This window comes from Cervus elaphus, chromosome 10 (assembly GCF_910594005.1).
Source record: "Cervus elaphus chromosome 10, mCerEla1.1, whole genome shotgun sequence".
Taxonomy (NCBI): domain Eukaryota; kingdom Metazoa; phylum Chordata; class Mammalia; order Artiodactyla; family Cervidae; genus Cervus; species Cervus elaphus.
This window is the reverse complement of record NC_057824.1, coordinates 42,005,066-42,022,915: the sequence shown is the minus strand read 5'-3', so window position 1 is coordinate 42,022,915 and position 17,850 is coordinate 42,005,066. Positions and strand designations below refer to the sequence as shown.

Below are 17,850 nucleotides of genomic sequence, written 5' to 3'. Positions count from 1 at the left end.
TACATATTTCAGTGTGTGTTTCCTAAGAATAAAGATAATCTCTGAGAAAAACCAAAGCAAAATTATCAAAATGAAGAAAGTTAACATTGATAAAATCCTCTAACTTAATCTATAACCCTTATTCAATTTTCATCAATTGGGCCCAAAATGCCCGTTATAGCTATTGTTTCCCTGGTCCCAAGTCTAACCCAGGATCACTTAATTGTCATGTCTCTTTAGTAGTCTTTAATGTGGAATAGTTCTTCCATTTAAATGTCTTCCATAATCTTGACATTTTGTAAAGTATAAGTGAAGTGAAGTGACAGTTGCTCAGTTGTGTCCAACTCTCTGTGACCCCATGGACTGTACAGTCCATGGAATTCTCCAGGCCAGAATACTGGAATGGGTAGCCTTCCCTTTTTCAGGGGATCTTCCCAACCCAGGGATCGAACCCAGGTCTCCCGCATTGCAGGCAGACTCTTTTACCAGCCGAGCCACAAGGGAAGCCCAAAAGTATAAGATGGTCGTTCTAAAATATATCCTTCACTTTGGGTTTCTCTGTTTTGTTTCTTATGATTAGATTCATGCTACTCATTTTTTTTTTTTTTTTTTGGCAGAAAAATCACATGATGTTGTGTTCTTCTCCAGGCACTAAGATAGGTGATGTACATGATGTCTCCACTGTGAAGTCACTATTTTTACTTTATAATTATTTAGTAATTTGTAGGAAAATACTTTGAGACTATGTAAAGATCCTATTTTTCTTAAAAATTTAGAGTCCACTGATGATTGATGATGATTCAGTTCTAATTATGATGTTTACAAAATGGAGGTTTTTTTTTAATGGAGTTTTTTAATGGGGTTTTTCTAATGCCATCATTCTTTCTGTATTAGCTGACATTTTATGCTAATTAAGAACTTTCCTTTCTATCTCTTTTATGCCATTACTTATTCATTTGTGTCAATATGAATTCATGGATTCTTATTTTATTCAATGGGTTATAACCCATGGGTATAATTATTTATTTTAAAAATTTATTTATTTGGCTGCACCGGGTCTTAGCTGTGACATGCAAGACCTTCTGTCTTCATGGCATGTGGGTTCTTTAATTGCATCATGCAAACTCTTGATTGCAGCCCATGGGATCTAGTAATAAATAGTTCCCCAAGAAGAGATCGAACCTGGGCCCCTCCACTGGGAGTGGAGTCTTAACCACTCGACCACCAGGGAAATCCCTATAATGATTTAGTTAGGTGTTCAAACTGTCTCATTTCAAATTTTAATAATGTGTGCCTAAGACAGGAATTTTGACTTAACACTGAGCCATTATTTTCTACAATAATTATACAGTCCCCTGTGCTATACAGTAGGACCTTGTTATCCATTCTAAGTTTAATCGTTTGCATCTACAAATCCTAAATTCCCAGTCCATCCCTCTCCCTCCCCCACTCCTATCCCCAGCAACCACAAGTCTGATCTCTGTGTCTGTGAGTCTGAGTCTCTTCTGTAAATAGGTTCATTTGTACCATATTTTAGATTCCACATATAAGCAAGGGGAGAGATGTTTCCTTTCTGGTTCTGGTGTGCTTTCTCACAGCTCATATAGCTTCTCCAGCACCCAGCTCCTGCCATACAAGGTGATCTGCAGTCACAAAGAGCTTTCCCCAGCACTCCCAGGGGTGGTTTTGTAGTAGAGGGCCTCTGGCAAGACACCTCCTAAAGAACAGATTTTTCCGGCACCCCAGAGGGTAGATTTAAAGCAAGTTTCACCAGCACAGCACCCCCATGACTTCTCTGTCATTCAGCGAACCCGGCCAGGCCTTGTCCAAAAAGGTCTGGATATCAGCTCTTGGGGGAGGGGGTATTCATCCTTGGACCCACTATCTCAGCCTTAGTGGCTGCTTCTTGGCTATTCCTATATTCTTTATAGTTATCTCTACTCTTTATTAGCCAATCCGTCATTCCTCCAATCATATTATAATTAGTAATTATTTATATTCAAGATATAAATTATTCAAATTACTGTGTAGTTTTGTTTTGTTTTTTTTTTTTTCTCCTGACTGACACAAATGACTCCAAATGCAATTCAGGCACGGAGACCTTATAGGTTGATATGTCAGATGTAAGGTCCCAAGAAGTCTCTGTTATTTTCCATTTTGAATGGGTGGGACGTGAAGGCACATGGATGGCAAAGAGGTGAGCAGGAGTTCAGCTTCCTCCCCTGGCATGCCCATCGGCTGTTGTAAGAGAATATTGTCCCTTCTCATGTCCACTCTGGGAAGCTCTGGGTCTTGGCTGGCCTCTGCTGCACAGGTGGCTCAGTGGTAAAGAACCCACCTGCCAATGCAAGAGAGACACGAGTTCAATCCCTGGGTCAGGAAGATCCCCTGGAGAAGGGCATGGCAACCCACTCCAGTATTCTTGCTTGGAGAGTTCCATGCACAGAGGAGCCTGGCGGGCTAGGACTGAGCAAAGCAACTAAGCACTGCTGCATATGGGTACCTGCCTGCATTTTGCAGTGGCTTCTCTCAGCTGCAACCAGAGCTGGATTCCTCTGCTGGCCTCCTGGGGTCTTGTACATTTAACGGAGCCTCTTCTGAAGCCAAAGTGTTTGAAAAACCGGCCCCGCCCTCATTGTGCGAGCCAAGTTGCCAGCTTCACCTTGACCGCTCCAGACACTCCCTGTAGGGGTTCTTTCACAAGGTGCCTCTGGACTTTAATCTGTTTATTATACTGCAACTCTCATACCTGGAAGGATCGCCGGCCTCAACCAACTCCAGCATCATGAAGATGTAGGGACAAGGGCCAGAGGCTACTCATGCTGGGGCCTCCTTGTGACCCCCACCGAGGCACTGGAGTGTGTCTTGGGGGTGCAGGCCCAGGACAGGAGAAAAGAGGTACAGGGCTTTCAGCAATGGGAATTCTGGGTCCTCAGTGAAGCATCAGGTGAACCCGCTTCCTAAAAAGATAGAATGGTCAAGGGAGGAAGTTGAGGGTCGTGAACAAATGGTCAGTGCTGCATAAAAACCCCAGAAATCCAGGGGCGCAGGTGGGAATGCCTATTGAGACAGAGACCAGCTGAGGGTAACTGCAGAGGGACCTCCAGGGGGGCCCATCCCCCTTTAACTTCACGTCTGGGTGGAAGTTCAGCCGCATGTCTCAGGGAAGGGTCTGCTTGCTTTAGCATGGCAGCCCCAAACATACCACGTTTCAAGCAGAAATCAACACATTCGCTGGCAGCCTGGAGGGCGAAGGCGGGATGAGAATACGTCTCTAAATAAGAAAAGCACGACACCCAGGTTCTAGTTCTTGACTTTAATGCTAGGTGAGGGTACCGAGGCTCTGTGGATCAAAGCGCTCACAGACAGGAAAATGAACGAACACAGGCAGCGTTATACGGTGCTCACAAACCCAACACTACAGAAGGAAGACGACGGACCCGTGACCTCCCACACCCAGAGGCAACTGCCTGCTCCTCCTCTTGGTCTCTGTTCCCATCTCCCCGACCCCTCAGCCAGCCCACCCTTCCCCCCGTTAACATATGTGTGTACACGCATGATTCTTCGGAAACTCCAAAAAGTGCCTCTCCCACCCCTGCTCCCACCACTCTGGCTTCTGATCAACAAACCCTCTGTTGTAAGCATGAGGCAGGCACCACCTTCTTGGAAGAGCCACAGCAAAATGGTACCTGAGAGAGGGTAATCACTTACAGTGCGATCAAATACGGACAAAAGGTATGCAGAAGGAAGATATCTGAAATCCTAATGGGGATCAAAATGCTGGGTGTGAGTGGTTTCTGTTTTTTGTTGTTATCTGTCTTAACCATTAGAGGATCCAGCTTAGACCAAGATGACACCCTGAGGCTCACCCGACGCTGTGGCTTGCAGTTGTCAATTTCCCAGTCCTCCAGTGAGCGACCCAGAACAGGAAGATGACACCACCTGAGCAGCCAGAGGCACAAGACTCCAGACAGCTCCCAGAATGTCCCAAATCCCAGGGAGAAAGACAGAAAACTGCAGAGCACAGCTGACTGCCTTCCACATGATAAGCACTGGACAGCCTGGTGAGCTCACCAGAAGTTGAATAAAGATGGTGACGATCCCTTTATTTCTTCGATTTAGAGCGTTACCCAGAGAATTCCCCCGACTTGGGATGGTGGGAGGGGTCTCACTGGTTGTGTTTCAATCTTTGCAAACTGAGTTGCCATTAAGTTTTTCAATCTTACTAAATTGCAGCTAGCATTGCACCATGCAGTCCTATCTCCTAAAACTTGCACCGTCCCAACCACTGAGCAGAGCTCCTGGGAGAAAAGGTACCCAAAGTCAAACGTAAGGGAGGCTTCAAAGGCAAGCCCTTTGGTTTGACCAACCAACATCACGCACAAGAATTCCCTGCGTGCGAACTTCATTTTACTCTGGGTAGCAGTTGTCCTCTGGAATCCTCCTACCTGACCCAACCCTTCCTATGCTCTGGGCCTGGCCACTGACAGCCGAAAAGGGAACCCAACTGGGAGAGGTCACTTCCTCAGAGATGACCTTTATTTGGAGGCCATCGCCACAAACCTCCACATCCAAGAGCACTTTGCAGCCTGGCCTTGGCTCATCATGAGAGGATGGCCCAATGTGACCATCAAATTCTCTCACTCCATGTGGAAAGAGCTCTAAGCTGGCCGCTGGTATCCCTGCTCAGCCTGGTCTACCAGCCTACAGCCGTGTCTCCCCACGAAGGTACAGAGCATACCACCCTGAGGACAACTCGGGGAGCAGAGAAACAGGGGTGTCTCCAGCAAGAGGCGCAGGGACAGTGTTCTTATTCAGCGCCCATGGAGCCCCCAGCAAGTCGTAAGGGGCTGATTTTGAGCAAACCTATATTTGCGTGAATCAGTCACTCCCTGTCTTACCAGTGTGGACTCTAAATAACTGAATGCTGTGATGCTCTGGGCTGAGGAGGGAGAGAGAAGGGGCCGAGGTGGGATTACTGAAAGCTCTGGGCTTCACTGTCTGCTCTCTCCTCACACCGGCTCCCTCCTGAAGAGCCTGCCTCACTGTCTGTCAGAAAACAAATTTTTACAGGAGTTCAAGCTACTGGCCAGTCTGGGCAACTTAAATGAGAGACTTTCCTGTGAGAAGAAGGCAAGGGCCGTGCTACTGGGTCCAAGCAGGGGTGTTAGCTCCAGAAAAGTGACAGTCTGTTTGTAGATAAGAACAGGAGAGGACGCGTTACCTCGGAACCTGAAGCACTGACTGGACCATCCCCTCAGATGCTGGCCTGGACGCCTGCTCCACACACACAAGAATACAGTGTGAGTCGGAGCCCATGCCCTGGAATCTTCTCACAAAGAGGCCAAGGGGTCACTGTCCCGTGAGGGAATTTAAGGTCTGGCCTGCTTCTCCTCAGCTCCCGCCCCGCTCCTCACCAGTCTCCTCCTGGAAGAATGAGACCGATGAGGCTCACAGAAAAAAAATCTTACAAGAGCACTCGGGAGCAGTTAAGTTCGATCGCGATAGCAGGGAGCAGCCCTACACGTGGTGTGGGAACGCCCGCTCCAATGACTGGGGCTGCAGAGTACTTCCCGGGGACGCGGGCCTACACCCCCGATTGGCGGCCCCGGGCTGCAGACGGAGCAAGAAGGAAACACAGTGAAGCAGAAGCTGCTGGATCTTTTTCTCTCCAAACTGGCTTCCTGCTTGTCATCCCTCAGCTCCAGGGACAGCTGCGCCTCTCCCCCAGCCCTTTCTTCCCTTCCCCAAGACAATCTCCTGGAAGGAGAACACTGACCAGGAAAAAGCAACAGGGGTTCCCCGTCCAGGGAGGTTCACCGTAAACTGGATCCTAACACACGGAATAGCGGCCAAGCAGGGATTCTGAGCCTCTAGAATGGATGTTACATCTCAAAGAAGATCTAGGCATCCTGCCTGCTTGACTGACTTCAGAAGGAGTCCCTGAAATGTGCACTCCAGCCCCGGGAGGCCATCACCCTTCAAGCAAGGCAGGTTGCTGGAAAGAAGGAGAAGCCCAGGCCCCGAGGCAGGGCTGTAAACATTGTGCTTTTCTAAGGCCAACCTGGTGCATGGCTTTGGCAACTAGGGTAACGTCTCAAAAAGGTGGTGAAGAGTATGTCTTGGGAGGAAAAGTCTTTCCACATCCTGAAATGAAGCGTGGGGCTGTTGCTGGGGGAAGAAGGAAAGAAGATGCTCCTTCTTCAGCCAGGGGCTGTGGGGGGCGGGCTGTGGGCAAATTCCCCCCCATCGTGTTCTAGGTTCATACTGAGACAATGAGCACAAGGGTGGAGGGGTGGTTACGCCTACATCAGCTTGGCAACATGGCTCTAAAAGGGCACAAACTCTCTTGCAAGGTCAAGAAAATGACTAAACCTCTCTGGACTTGCCGGTCAAGCCCTCGCTAACCGGACCCCATCAGCCTCGGGCAGAGACCACCATGCCTTGAGGTCCCCCGGGGGCCACCAGCCTCGAGTCTGGTCCCGAGGTGTAGCCGGGGAGACTGGGGCTGCCCCTCCGTCCCCCTGGAGCCGAGCCTCAGGACCCGTCCTCACCTCAGGAGGTGCTGGGGCAGCCAGGAGCCCCTCCAGGGACCTCGCTCCCAGAGCCACTAAGGGGACCGGCTACCCTCCCTGACGGGACTCTGCTCCCTGCCAGCGCTACTCACCACCACGTGATCTTGAACTCATAGATGGGGCGCTTGCAGTAGTAGTGGTTGACGAGGTGCTTGTCGCACACCCCGATGCACTGGTGGTCCACGGTGAGGCCCTGGGCCGACAGGTCCGTGACCAGGCAGTGCAGCAGGTCGTAAACGTCAGCCACGGCCTCCCAGGGCCCGAAAGACACGTCCACTTCACAGTGGTGCTCAAAGAGCTGCCCGTCACTCTCGCTCCGCTCGAAGCGCAGCGAGTTCAGCAGCGGGCACTCGTAGGGGGTGATGGGCATCTCCTCCTTGAAGACGCAGACCTTGAGCTTGGCAAAGCGGGCCTTCCGCTGGACGGCGCGCAGCCGGGCGATCTCCACGATCCGCTCCAAGTGGTCTACGAGGGGTGAACATAGAGCCCATCACTGGACGCGGCTGGGAGGTGGGGCAGGGAGCAGAGAGAGACCACCCCAGTGACGGTGGACCCTGGAGGGAAGAGACAGACCCCCGGGGAAGGCACTGTGTGGGCCCACGAGGGGCACAAACTTCACCAGGGATGGCGGGCAGTTCTGCAGGGCCAAAGGAAACCAATGGGACAGGATGAGGGTCTCTTTCTGAAATGCAATTTAATGACGCTGCAGGCAAGGTGGGCCCTATTTCACCTGAGTCTCCCCCCCCCCCCGTGACTGAGAGGACGGCAGGAAGGGAAGCGGGACTCTCTCCCATCCCAAGTATGACAGGTGTGTAGGAAGCCGTGACCCCCTCTCTCCTGGGGGAGACCCTGACACTGACAGATGCCTTGCAACCCTCCCTCCTCGCACCCCGACTGCGCGGGTCGTGGCCCCCTCACCTTTGTAGTAGGGCATGAGCCCCAGGAATGCCTGGCGCACCTTCTCCCCCTTCAGTGGCTGCATGTTCTCCAGCTGCTCCAGGAGGGGCCCGATGGCGTAGTACTGGGCCTCCTTGTACACGGCCCGCACGCGCTCCCGGGGCGGCAGGTCCCCCGAGCGCAGGAAGTTCAGCACATCGCTGAGCAGGAAAGAAAGAGGGCAGGTGAGGAGCTGCTGATGGACCCCGACAGGGCCACCCAGAGGTCAGAGCACAGGCTCTGGACCCAGGCGGCCCGCTGTGTAACCTCAGGTAAGAGAATTTAATCTCTCTGTGCCTTGATTTTCTACTCTCTAAAATGGGGAGAGAGTCAGAAAACTACCCCATCATGTTATGAGGGGATTATATAAGTTAACATAAAAAATGTGCTTAGAAAACACCCAGCACAATGACTTCCAGTGGTTAAGACTCCATGCTCCCAATGCAGGGGCCATGGGTTCAATTCCTGGTTGGGGAAGTAAGATCCTGCAGGCTGCATGGTGTGGCCAAGAAAGAAAGACATCTGGCACAGAGTAAGCCCTCAATAAGTGTTCCTGGTTGTTATCAGTACCATTATTAATATAATTATTAAGTACACATAGGAAAAATGAAAAGATATGATATTTAACCTCTTTATATATTTTAATTGAGGTATAGTTAATATTACCTATGAATATACCCATAACAACCACCACCTACATCAAGATACAGAACATTCCCATCTCCTAAAAGTTTCCTTGGGCCTCTTCCCAGCCAATCACTAGAGAGGCAAACGGTCTAACTTCTATCAACAAAGAGTACTTTTGCCTCTTCTTGAAATTCATGTAAGTGGAATCATACAGTAGTCCTCTTTTGTGCCTGGCTCCTTCCCTTCAACCTAGTGTTTTTTAGATTGATTTCCTGCGTTGTATGCAGCAGAATTTCCCTTCCTTTGTTGTTTTTCTTTTATTGCTAAGTATCACACCATTATATGGGTGTGCCATAAACTATTTACCCATTCTCCTGCTGATGGACATTTGAGTTGTTTCCGGTTTGGGGTCTCTTAAGAGTAAAGCTGTGATAAATATTCCCTGTAAACTTTTTGTGGACTTGGGGACCAATCCCTCTTAAGTAAATGTCAGCAGGAGAACTTTTTGGTTATAAATGCCTGTTTGACAAAGTGGTTGTAGCATTTCATTCCCACTAGCCACGTGGACGAGTTCTGCACCCCCAACCCATCCCGGCCATCAGCATTACGCTATATGGAGAAGATGACTACCTAGCCCTGACACCTGAACAAACTGGTTTCAGGAGTGAATAAAAATGACATGCTGTATTTTCTTAAAATAAAAATTCAGCTCTTTCAGTTCTCTCTTTAGATTCTGCAGTGCTAAGAGTAATTGGACCTGTCACGGGTAGGTGTGGAAGGGCTCTTCTGTGAGGGTGTCTGAGTAAACCCCAACATCAAGCTGTTACCTCCACAGTTTAGTCTATGACCATGATGCAACACCAGCCAGCACTCAGTAAGTAATAATCTGTGTCAGCCACTATTCAGGTGTTATCACATATAATCCCTTCAATCACATGGGGTAAGTGCTCTTGCGTCCATTTTATAAATGAGGAAAAACTGGGGCTCAGAGAGCTTAAGGAACACTCTTACTAAAGGAGCCATGGCTAGCTGGAGGCCCAGATGCAGGCACAGGTGACTCCAAGCTCATGCCCACAATGGTCCAGACTTTAGTCCAAAGTGCTATGTAATGAGCCCAGCCGGAAACCAGCCCAGGGGGAGGCCCAGGAAGCCTCCTCAGTGGGTTCTGGCACGTGTGCTCACCCACGGAAAAAAGCCCTAAACTCCTTCCACAACTTCACATGCTGCTGGTGAATCACAGGCCACTGGAGTCCAGCAGCCTGAGCATGAATGCCACAGTATCCTGTTTTCCGCCACACCCTCGCCTGGTCCTGCCACTCTCCAGCTGTGGCCCATGCTGAGCATGGGCACAGCAGCCCAGGGCCACACCTAGTGCCCCCTCCCCATCACCCCTTCCAAAATTAGTCCTTTAGGCTTGAGGGCAAACCTCAGTGAGCTCTGAAAAACATAACCCCGGGGCCAGGCCCAGCGAGGAGTGCTGTGGGAGATGCCAGCTGGGGCCAGCACTTTCCTCCCCCAAACAGCCTGCAAACAAAAATCTTTTTATAGCTCTGCAGAGAGATGTGACACTTTGTTTTCTCAGCATTGGAGGCAGCTGACAGCCCAATGGGGAAACCCAGATGCTTCAAAGCAAATTATTTGACCAGAGGCTCCTTTCTGAGGATGAAAAATGACCCTCCTCCCGGTGTGGGCAAGCCTACTTGGAGGCCGGCACAGAGATGTAGCAGTTGGAGGGTTTTCTTTTGTTCAAGGTCAAGGACCATGCTAGCTCTCCAGTCATCTCCAAAGTTAGATGGATGGGGCAAAGAGCTTCAGCCATATACTCAAAGGACCTGGCCAGAGGTCACACCAAGATTCTATTTAATCCACATGACAGGCCTGCAAAGCAGCTATAATTATTTCTCATTTCACAAACAAGGAAACGGAAACACAGTGTTTAACTTGTATGTAAAGTTGTCAGAAGTTATTTCTGGGAAAGACTTTTTTTTTGAGATTATATCTTCCCATGGCTTACTGTTAAAATGACAGTAACAACTGAAGCTATTTTTTTTTTTTTTTTAAAGACTTGGCAATACTGTAGGATGGCAACCCTATGTTGGTCCTTCCCTTACCTATTTTATTTTTATTTATTCATTTATTGCTGCACTGTGCTGTGGGATCTTTAGTTCCCCAACCAGGGACTGAATCCAGGCCCTTGCCAGGGAGAGCATGGAGTCCTAACCACTAAACCACGAGGGAACTAACTCCCTGTTTGCTTGAAACTATTGAAAGAAGTCTGGGAACCACTGCCACACGCCATGTTCCTCCCTAACGGTGATGCTGACACTGGTGGAATTCCACTTTCCAGTCTTTGCATAGCAGAGAAGCGGTTTCATCACACCTACCCAACATGTGTTACCTGGGATGTCTGGGGCTGTCCTTGCCTCCTCTGGGAAAGAAACTAAGAGGTCCGATCCAGTTCAGAGTGCACATGTATTAAATCCCACCAGCAGGTTATCTCCGCTTGCGGGTGTTAGGGAAGGTATCACGGTCCTGGGCCCCAGCCCAGGCCACTCACTCACCAGGACGACGCAGGTGACGGCAGAGGGAAGGACGTACCCGAAGTGTGTGCCGTCGCGGTCGATGAAGTAGCGGCCCTCGGCGTCGGTGGGGATGTAGTGTCGCCCGCTGAACATAGCCGCCAGCATGGTGTCCTCGTAGCGCCGCAGGGTGGACAGGCGTGTGGTGAAGTGAGCCCCTCCGATGTTAAGAGGGACGACCTCAGGGAACTGGGGAGGAATCACCGGCGCTTTCAGTCTGGCAGCTGGGGAGGCGAGCCCGGGCTGCCCGAAACCTGGGCATCCTTCTGACCGCTTCTCTCCCCATCCCTCCACCCGACTCATCAGTTACCAAGTCCTCCCCCTCCTCCTTCCACAGCTCTTAAATCAGGTCTCTTCCCTGCAGTCCTCCTACCTCTGCTCCAGAGTTCAAAGCCTTCGCCGTCCTCCTTCTGCTTTCTGAACTTCCCATCTTTGTGCCTTTGCTCATGTCCCCAGGGCTCCTGCCACTCCTGTCCATTCAGCAAATGCAACTGCCCCATACGGCAGTGCGTGCTGTTCACTGCGCAAGCGCACCTGGGTGAGCAGGCTCCGCTAGCCCAGCTGTGCGCCCTTCTGCTAATCCACACTAAGGCACCTATGGGTTAGCAACATCCACTTATTTAAGAGCTTCTATTCAAGATCTCCTGCTTTGTGAGAAATTTTTTTTCTTTTACTTTCTTTCAAATATTTATTTATTTGGCTGCACGGGCGTCTTAGTCGCAGCATGCGGGTCTAGTTCCCTGACCCGTGCATTAGGAGCACTGAGTCTTAACCACTGAATCACCAGGGAAGTCCTGCGTGAGCGACTCTACTCTGTCGTCCCTTGCCTGCCCCAAGATAGGTTTAACTAAACACTCCCACCATTGTGCCTTCACTATACCCACATTCTCTATAATAGTGCCTTACACAATAGGTGCTTTGTACTGTTGGTGGTTATTTATTACTGCCCAAGTTTTCCGAGGGCAGGGACAGCATCTTGTTCACCTATTCTGAGGCCACCCAGAGCAGGGCTCACAGAGGCTTGTTGAATAACACCAGGCATCCACTCCTCACCCCCTGTACCTCTCTGCTTCCCTCCTTAATCTGTGCAGTGAGATTAGTCCTCAGTCCAGTTACAGTTCTGAAGTCAAGGGCAGGGAATGAGGGTACCAACATTTGCCCTGAGAAGCTCCAGGTTCTCCCTAATATGCTCAGGGTCTTCTCCGACCCCCCCCCCCCAGCTCCTAATCTCTTCACTGCTTGTGGCTTTGAAAGAAACCAGGCCAATTCTCTCTAATTTTCCCACAAACCTCCTCCAGATTAACTAAAATTGTATCCCACTGCATACTTTTCAATATTACGACATCGCTCTGGCTCTGTGAAAGTCTGTGTGTATTTATCTAGACCGTCCTTTCTCCCAACATTCATAATCCTTTTGTGAAATCAAAGTAGGAACAAACACACTACATCAAAGTGGTCCAGGGTCTTGTGCAGTGTGCCTGGCTCATAGTAAAACCCCAAATAAGCATCGAATGAATGGATGAATCAGACAGACAGGCATTTACATTCTGTGAATGTAGGTGATGTTACTCGTCTGCACCCAGAGGACATAGGAAATGCCTTCTGCTTATTCAACAGCTAGCTCCTCTAAAACTATTCTATGTGCACACCAAGGACTCAAATATTATTTGCAGATAATAATACTTTACATTACTCACATGAAGCCATGTAATATTTTACATTACTCACATGAAGCCATGTAACATTTTACATTACTCACATGGAGCCATGTAATCTGTGAAAGAGCAGGCACTAGAGTGCTGGCCTATAGTCTCCAGGTCCTATGCTTTTTCTCTCAAAACAGACTGTTTCCCAGTGACAGTGCACAAAAAAAAGAAAAAAAAAAAAGGGCACCCTGTGTCTCCGAGGGCTCTTTTCTTTTCTTTCTTCAATTACAAAAGTCCTCCTGGAGTTTTGCCCATTTCACAAGTGCCCCATGATGTTCAGAGCACAGCCTCCTAACCCCAAGAGGACACTACAACTTCCTAACAGCCTCACCCAGGCCTTGCCCTTCTGGGGTTGAGTCCCTTCATCTAGAATGCCACCTGTCACATGCCTCCACGTCTGCCACTACCTTAGCCACTATCTCCTAGCCTCTGTCTTCAGTGTCCAGCCGGGCCCCTCCTTCTTTCCTCCAGAGGGTCATTTCAGGTGTTCACATGATAGTGTCACATGCATTCAGTAAGACCAGTGGAAGCCACTGTGCATCACAGCACAGCATCTAGGAGGCAGAGCCGTGGAGCCGTCCGGTGGGTAAGGCTACATCTATGAACCGGCCTGCTTTACATCTGCACGCTGCCCCTGACCCACACTCTCTGGGCAGCTGGAGACTGGGTCTGCACAACTACCCAGGCATCTTCTTGGATTTTCTAGAAAACACTACCATCTCTTGGGGGCTCCAAGGGCCCCTTCCCATGGCCTACCCGCCCTCCTCCAGTAGATAAGGGTGGGACAAAGGGATGGGAGTACCAACCCAGGAGGCAGTGAATCCTGGAAGGAGGGGGATGGGAGGGCCAGGTGCCTCCTGGGACGGGGAAGACACACCTGGTGCTTTTGACAAGGGGTAAGGGGGATCGGTGGGTGGTGGGAGCAGGGTGGGTAGGGGAGCAGAGAGGACTGGTGCTGCCCTCGGCCCGACCCCCACCCTCCACCTCCGCGCTGCTCACATCCCAAGGTCAGCTCTGCCGGACACTGGCTCCTCATTCTGCACCCCTTCCCGCGCCCCCAACCCCTCCCCGGATCCAGGTACCTCCTGCGGCAGCAGAGGCAGTGCGTGCCCCGCCTGCGTGGCCGTCGGGGTGGCCGGCTCCAGAAAGTCGTCTTCGGCGTCGGAGCTGGACATGGCACCGTCCGGGCGACGGCTGTCTGGCTCCCGCCCCGTGACTACCACCATCCCTCTGGCTCTGGGCAGTGGGCGCGGCTTCGGGCGGGCGGGAGGGCGGCGGCCCGGGCACTAGCACCCAGCAGCTCCTTGCATGACGCGGCGCGGCCGACAGGCGGGGCCGGAGGGGCCGAGAGCGCAGCGCGCACAGGCTGGAGGGCAGCCACTCCCTCAGCGCCAACCGGCTCGCCGACCACTGTGGGGACCACAGGGCCACTGGCCTGACCCAGCTGCCTCACGCTATTGGCCGAACCCCCGCTAGCTTCCGCCCCCGATTGGCAGGAAGCTCGACCAATCTCAGGGCAGACAGAGCTTTCAGCCCGCGCCTGACTAGCCATCAGGGGCCAGACCGCTGGCCTACCCTGCTCTGATTGGCCGTCTGGTCAGCGGGCTCGCCCTCTCCTCCCGCTAACACTCTCTCGGCGCAACGGGCGCGCGCGCGGCCACCACCTCTAAGCCGGGCTTCTTCTTGGCGTGGAGGGTGGCTCCGCATCTCAGTCGACACCTAGAAACTTGAGGAGAGAGAGGGCTTACGACTTAATCGTTCGTACGTTTCCAGGGCAACGGGTCCTGTGCATCCTTGGGCGTCGAAAGCCGGGGCAATCCGAATCCGGGAGGACCGGGTCACCTCAATGGAGAACCTGAGCATCCTTTCCTGAGGGAGGACGGCTGAGGTCACTGAGGTTGTAGGAGAGGAAGGGCAGCACTGCGACAGGGGCTGGCCCGCTTCTAACTGCAGAGACAGAACCTGGGTTTCCAGTCTTTCCCGGCTGACTCAAGCAGCAATCCGAAAAAGAAAATTCAAAACAGGGGCAATTGAGTTCAATTAAGAATGACTGTAAAAAAAAAAAAAAAGAATGGCTGTAACTCTCCACCCTCTACGCGTCAGGTCTTCCTCTGGACACCTGGAGACACAGATGGAGACACGCCCTGTCCAAATAAGCTCACAGGCTGCCGAGGCGGAGTCCAGCCTGGGCCAACACGTCTGTCTGCAGCCTTGGATGCCGTGTCCCCTGGTATGACAGAGTCAGCTCAGGGACTCTCCTAGGGGATCAAGATTTTAGCTCTTTCAAACCATTTTTACATCCGGCTCTTCATTTGAATCTGACATTGTTGTGTCAGAGAAGGAAACTGAGGCCTAGAGGATTAGAACAGCTTCAGGGAGGTCAGCCTTGAGCAAGAGGCCCAACACTTCCTCTGTGGGACCGATCACAGTCCCAGTTGTAGCAGCCTCCTAGGTCAGTGTTTTCTCTAAATACAGTTGCATCAAAATTACTGGAGGGAGAATTTCTTAAAAAACAGATTCCCAGCCCCGTTGCTCAGTCGTGTCCAATTCTTTGTGACTCCATGGATTGTAGCCTGCCAGACTTCTCTCTTGGTAGGATTTTCCAGGCAAGAATAGTGGAGTGGGTTGCCATTCCTTTCTTCATGGGATCTTCCCCTTCCTGGGATGGAACGCGGGTCTCCCACATTGCACGCAGATTCTTTATCACCTGAGCCACTAGAGAAGCCCTTCTCCAAATATGGTTGCATCAGAATTACTGGAGAGGTAAAATACAGATTCCCAGCCTCGCCTCCAGAGGCTGATTTGGTGCATGTGGGGTGGAGCCCTTAAATTTGCATTCCTAACAAATGCCCAGGTAATTCTGATGTTGCAAGTCCCTGAACCATATTTTGAGTAGCACGGCCCTGATGAAGGCCGCTTGAGGCCATCTCTTAGCTCTCACTACCTGCTCCAGCCCTTCTGAACAATATCTATAACAAAATTTCCTCTTTCCATCCTTAGGAAGTTTCAGCCGTAAGAGAAATTGCAACCAAAGGTTGCTTAAATCAGTGGTCCTTTTTTGCACAAGGGACCAGTTTTGTGGAAGACAGTTTTTCCGTGGATGGCATGGTTTCTGGATGATTCAAGCACATTGCATTTATTGTGCACTTTATTTCTATTATTACTGCATCAGCTTCACCTCAGATCATCAGACATTAGACCCCAGAGGTTGGGGATCGCTAGCTTAAATAATAGGAGAAGCTTATTATCTTATGTAACAAGAAGTCTGAGTAGATCCTGGGTTGGTTCAGTAGGTAACGCAACATGGAGTTACCTGGACCAGCTTGCTTCATTTTATCCCCTCTGCCAGATGGCCTCTCCTCCCCTAGGAATCCATGGAGAAAACCAGAGAGCTAAGGGCTATCAGGGTGACATTTATTCCTACACCTTAAAGCAAGGCTGTATAAGAAGAATAGGAAGGGAGCCCCAGAGGCTCAGGATGTAGGAAAATCCATGTGCCATCATGGTTACATTACTGAATGTGTTTGAGTTTTCATCTTCCTTTTCACTTGAGGAATATATTTCCTTCCAGAATATAGTTTCCCAGTTGGTTCTGTTTACCCAGTGGGGGGACATCCAAGATCAGCTGCCTGGAATGAGGACTTGCTGAGCAAGTAGGCAGGGGTTGGAGCAGGTTTTCTGGGAAAGCAGGGCACTTTGCTGGCAGCGGCTACCCCCAGCCTGCAGTGAAATGATTTCCAGGCCAGTCCGCATGAGGTCTGGAGGAAAGGGTCAGTGAGCCTTGGAGGGGGCATGGCGTGCAGGGGTGGGTTCTGCTTTCAGAACACAGGCACTTATAGTGCTGGGATTATTTTTCCTCCAGGAGTCACTCAAACAGATAGTCCTACAGGCATGAGACCCTGCAGTTTGTCAATTGGATTCTATCCTCCATGCCTCATTGAAGAAAAGACCTTTTGAATGGCAACAGATTTCCAAAGTACTGATCCAACTACTGAATTTTCTCTCCTGATTCTAATTCAGCGAATAAGAACAATAAAGGAAATAAAAATGGGAACAAAAGTATCCATCTTCTTTTCCTTCCAGTTGAAGGACTGGCCTTTCCTTTCTCTCCCAGCTTTGAGGAGGAGGCTGTTTGCCAGCAGCTTCCCAAGTCCCAAGGCACAAAAGCTTGGCTAAGGACGCACTTGCTCAGAACTCAGCTCAGCTCTCCCTCAGCCTCTGAGGCACCCCCATTCATTAACCACTGCTGTTCCCTAGCCTTACCCACTGTCCACTTGATACATGTGGCTGATGTTCAGATTGGCTCTCCCATTTCTTTTCTGAATCCCATCCACCCCCCACAAGTATGCCTCACTGAATGCCAGAACCTTGAAATCTAAAAGCTACTTTTCCATAGTATCTTGAATCCTGGGTTCTACAGGTGGCTTAAGTTTCACCAAGCAGATCCCAGCAGTTGAGATTTGGAGGGGGAAAGTGGACCCTGAGTTGGAGGCCTGCTTCTTGCTCTTTCAGCAGACCATCTCGGACGTGGAAGTGTTAAAACTTTTCTTTTTTTGCTGTGGTGCAGCAGAGGTCCCCTGTTGGTCTTTACCTTCCTGGACTTTCAGAACTAGGGTGAGGGCATCCATTTTGCTGTCTTATTCATCTCTGTAATCAGCCTCCGTGGTCCAGAACAATGCCTGACATAGAGTAGGAACTCAACAGATGAATACTTGAAAGAAATTTGTCCTGTAATCATGTTCAAATAATTACTTCTCTCCATAGATTTTTTTTCTCCAGTATTTTATTGGTATTATTAGTATATAAAGGCATGGATTGTTATTGATATCATAGAGATAGGGAATTTCAGGATGGCATCATGCTGGGTTGGTGAGAAGGGGCTCCCCTCAAGTTGTGAAAGGTCCTAGGGATATTATCCAGGGCAGAACATTCAGTGGGGAGGGCTCTTTGGTTTGAAGTGCACGTTGGTAACCATGGTAACTGGTAACCATATTTTCACTGTGCAAGATGACATGGGCCCCAAAGTGTTCTCATCCCAAGCTCTTTGTATGTCAGTTTCTATAAATGTTTTATATTTCCATTAATTAATTATAAAAAAAACAACATAAAATACAGATGCAAAAATAACTCACATCCAACAGTAGAGATTAACACAACCCTGTAAATCAGCTATATGCCAATAAAAGTTAATGGAAAACAAAGAAACAAACAAACTTGGGACTTTGCGGCAGTCCAGCAGTTAAGACTTCCACTGCAGAGGGTGCCAGTTCAATCCCTGGCTGGGGAACTAAGATCCCACATGCCACATGGTGCAGACAAAAAGTAAAAATTAAAATAATGATAACAATCACATCCAGAATCCTATGAAAATAGTCTTTTATTATTCTTCTTTAAATTATTTATTTACTTGGCTGTGCCAGGTCTTAGTTGCAAGCATGTGGGATCTAG

The 17,850-nt window shown here is 50.0% G+C and overlaps 1 protein-coding gene across 2 annotated transcripts; it reads right to left on the bottom strand.

The window, feature by feature from the left end:
- Positions 1 to 797: 797 nt before the first annotated feature.
- KCTD7 (potassium channel tetramerization domain containing 7) lies at positions 798 to 13,838 on the bottom strand. Of its 2 annotated transcripts, XM_043914894.1 has the most exons (6): positions 13,485 to 13,838; positions 10,716 to 10,885; positions 7,473 to 7,651; positions 6,647 to 7,019; positions 2,483 to 2,939; positions 798 to 2,317 (listed from the first exon to the last, which is right to left on the bottom strand). In XM_043914894.1, the coding sequence occupies exons 1-5, from the start codon at positions 13,626 to 13,628 to the stop codon at positions 2,912 to 2,914; spliced, it is 894 nt and encodes a 297-aa protein (XP_043770829.1). In that variant the 5' UTR covers positions 13,629 to 13,838; the 3' UTR covers positions 798 to 2,317; positions 2,483 to 2,911. The 2 variants fall into 2 exon arrangements, with proteins under 2 accessions (XP_043770829.1, XP_043770830.1); XM_043914895.1 differs by lacking the exon at positions 2,483 to 2,939.
- Positions 13,839 to 17,850: the final 4,012 nt, after the last annotated feature.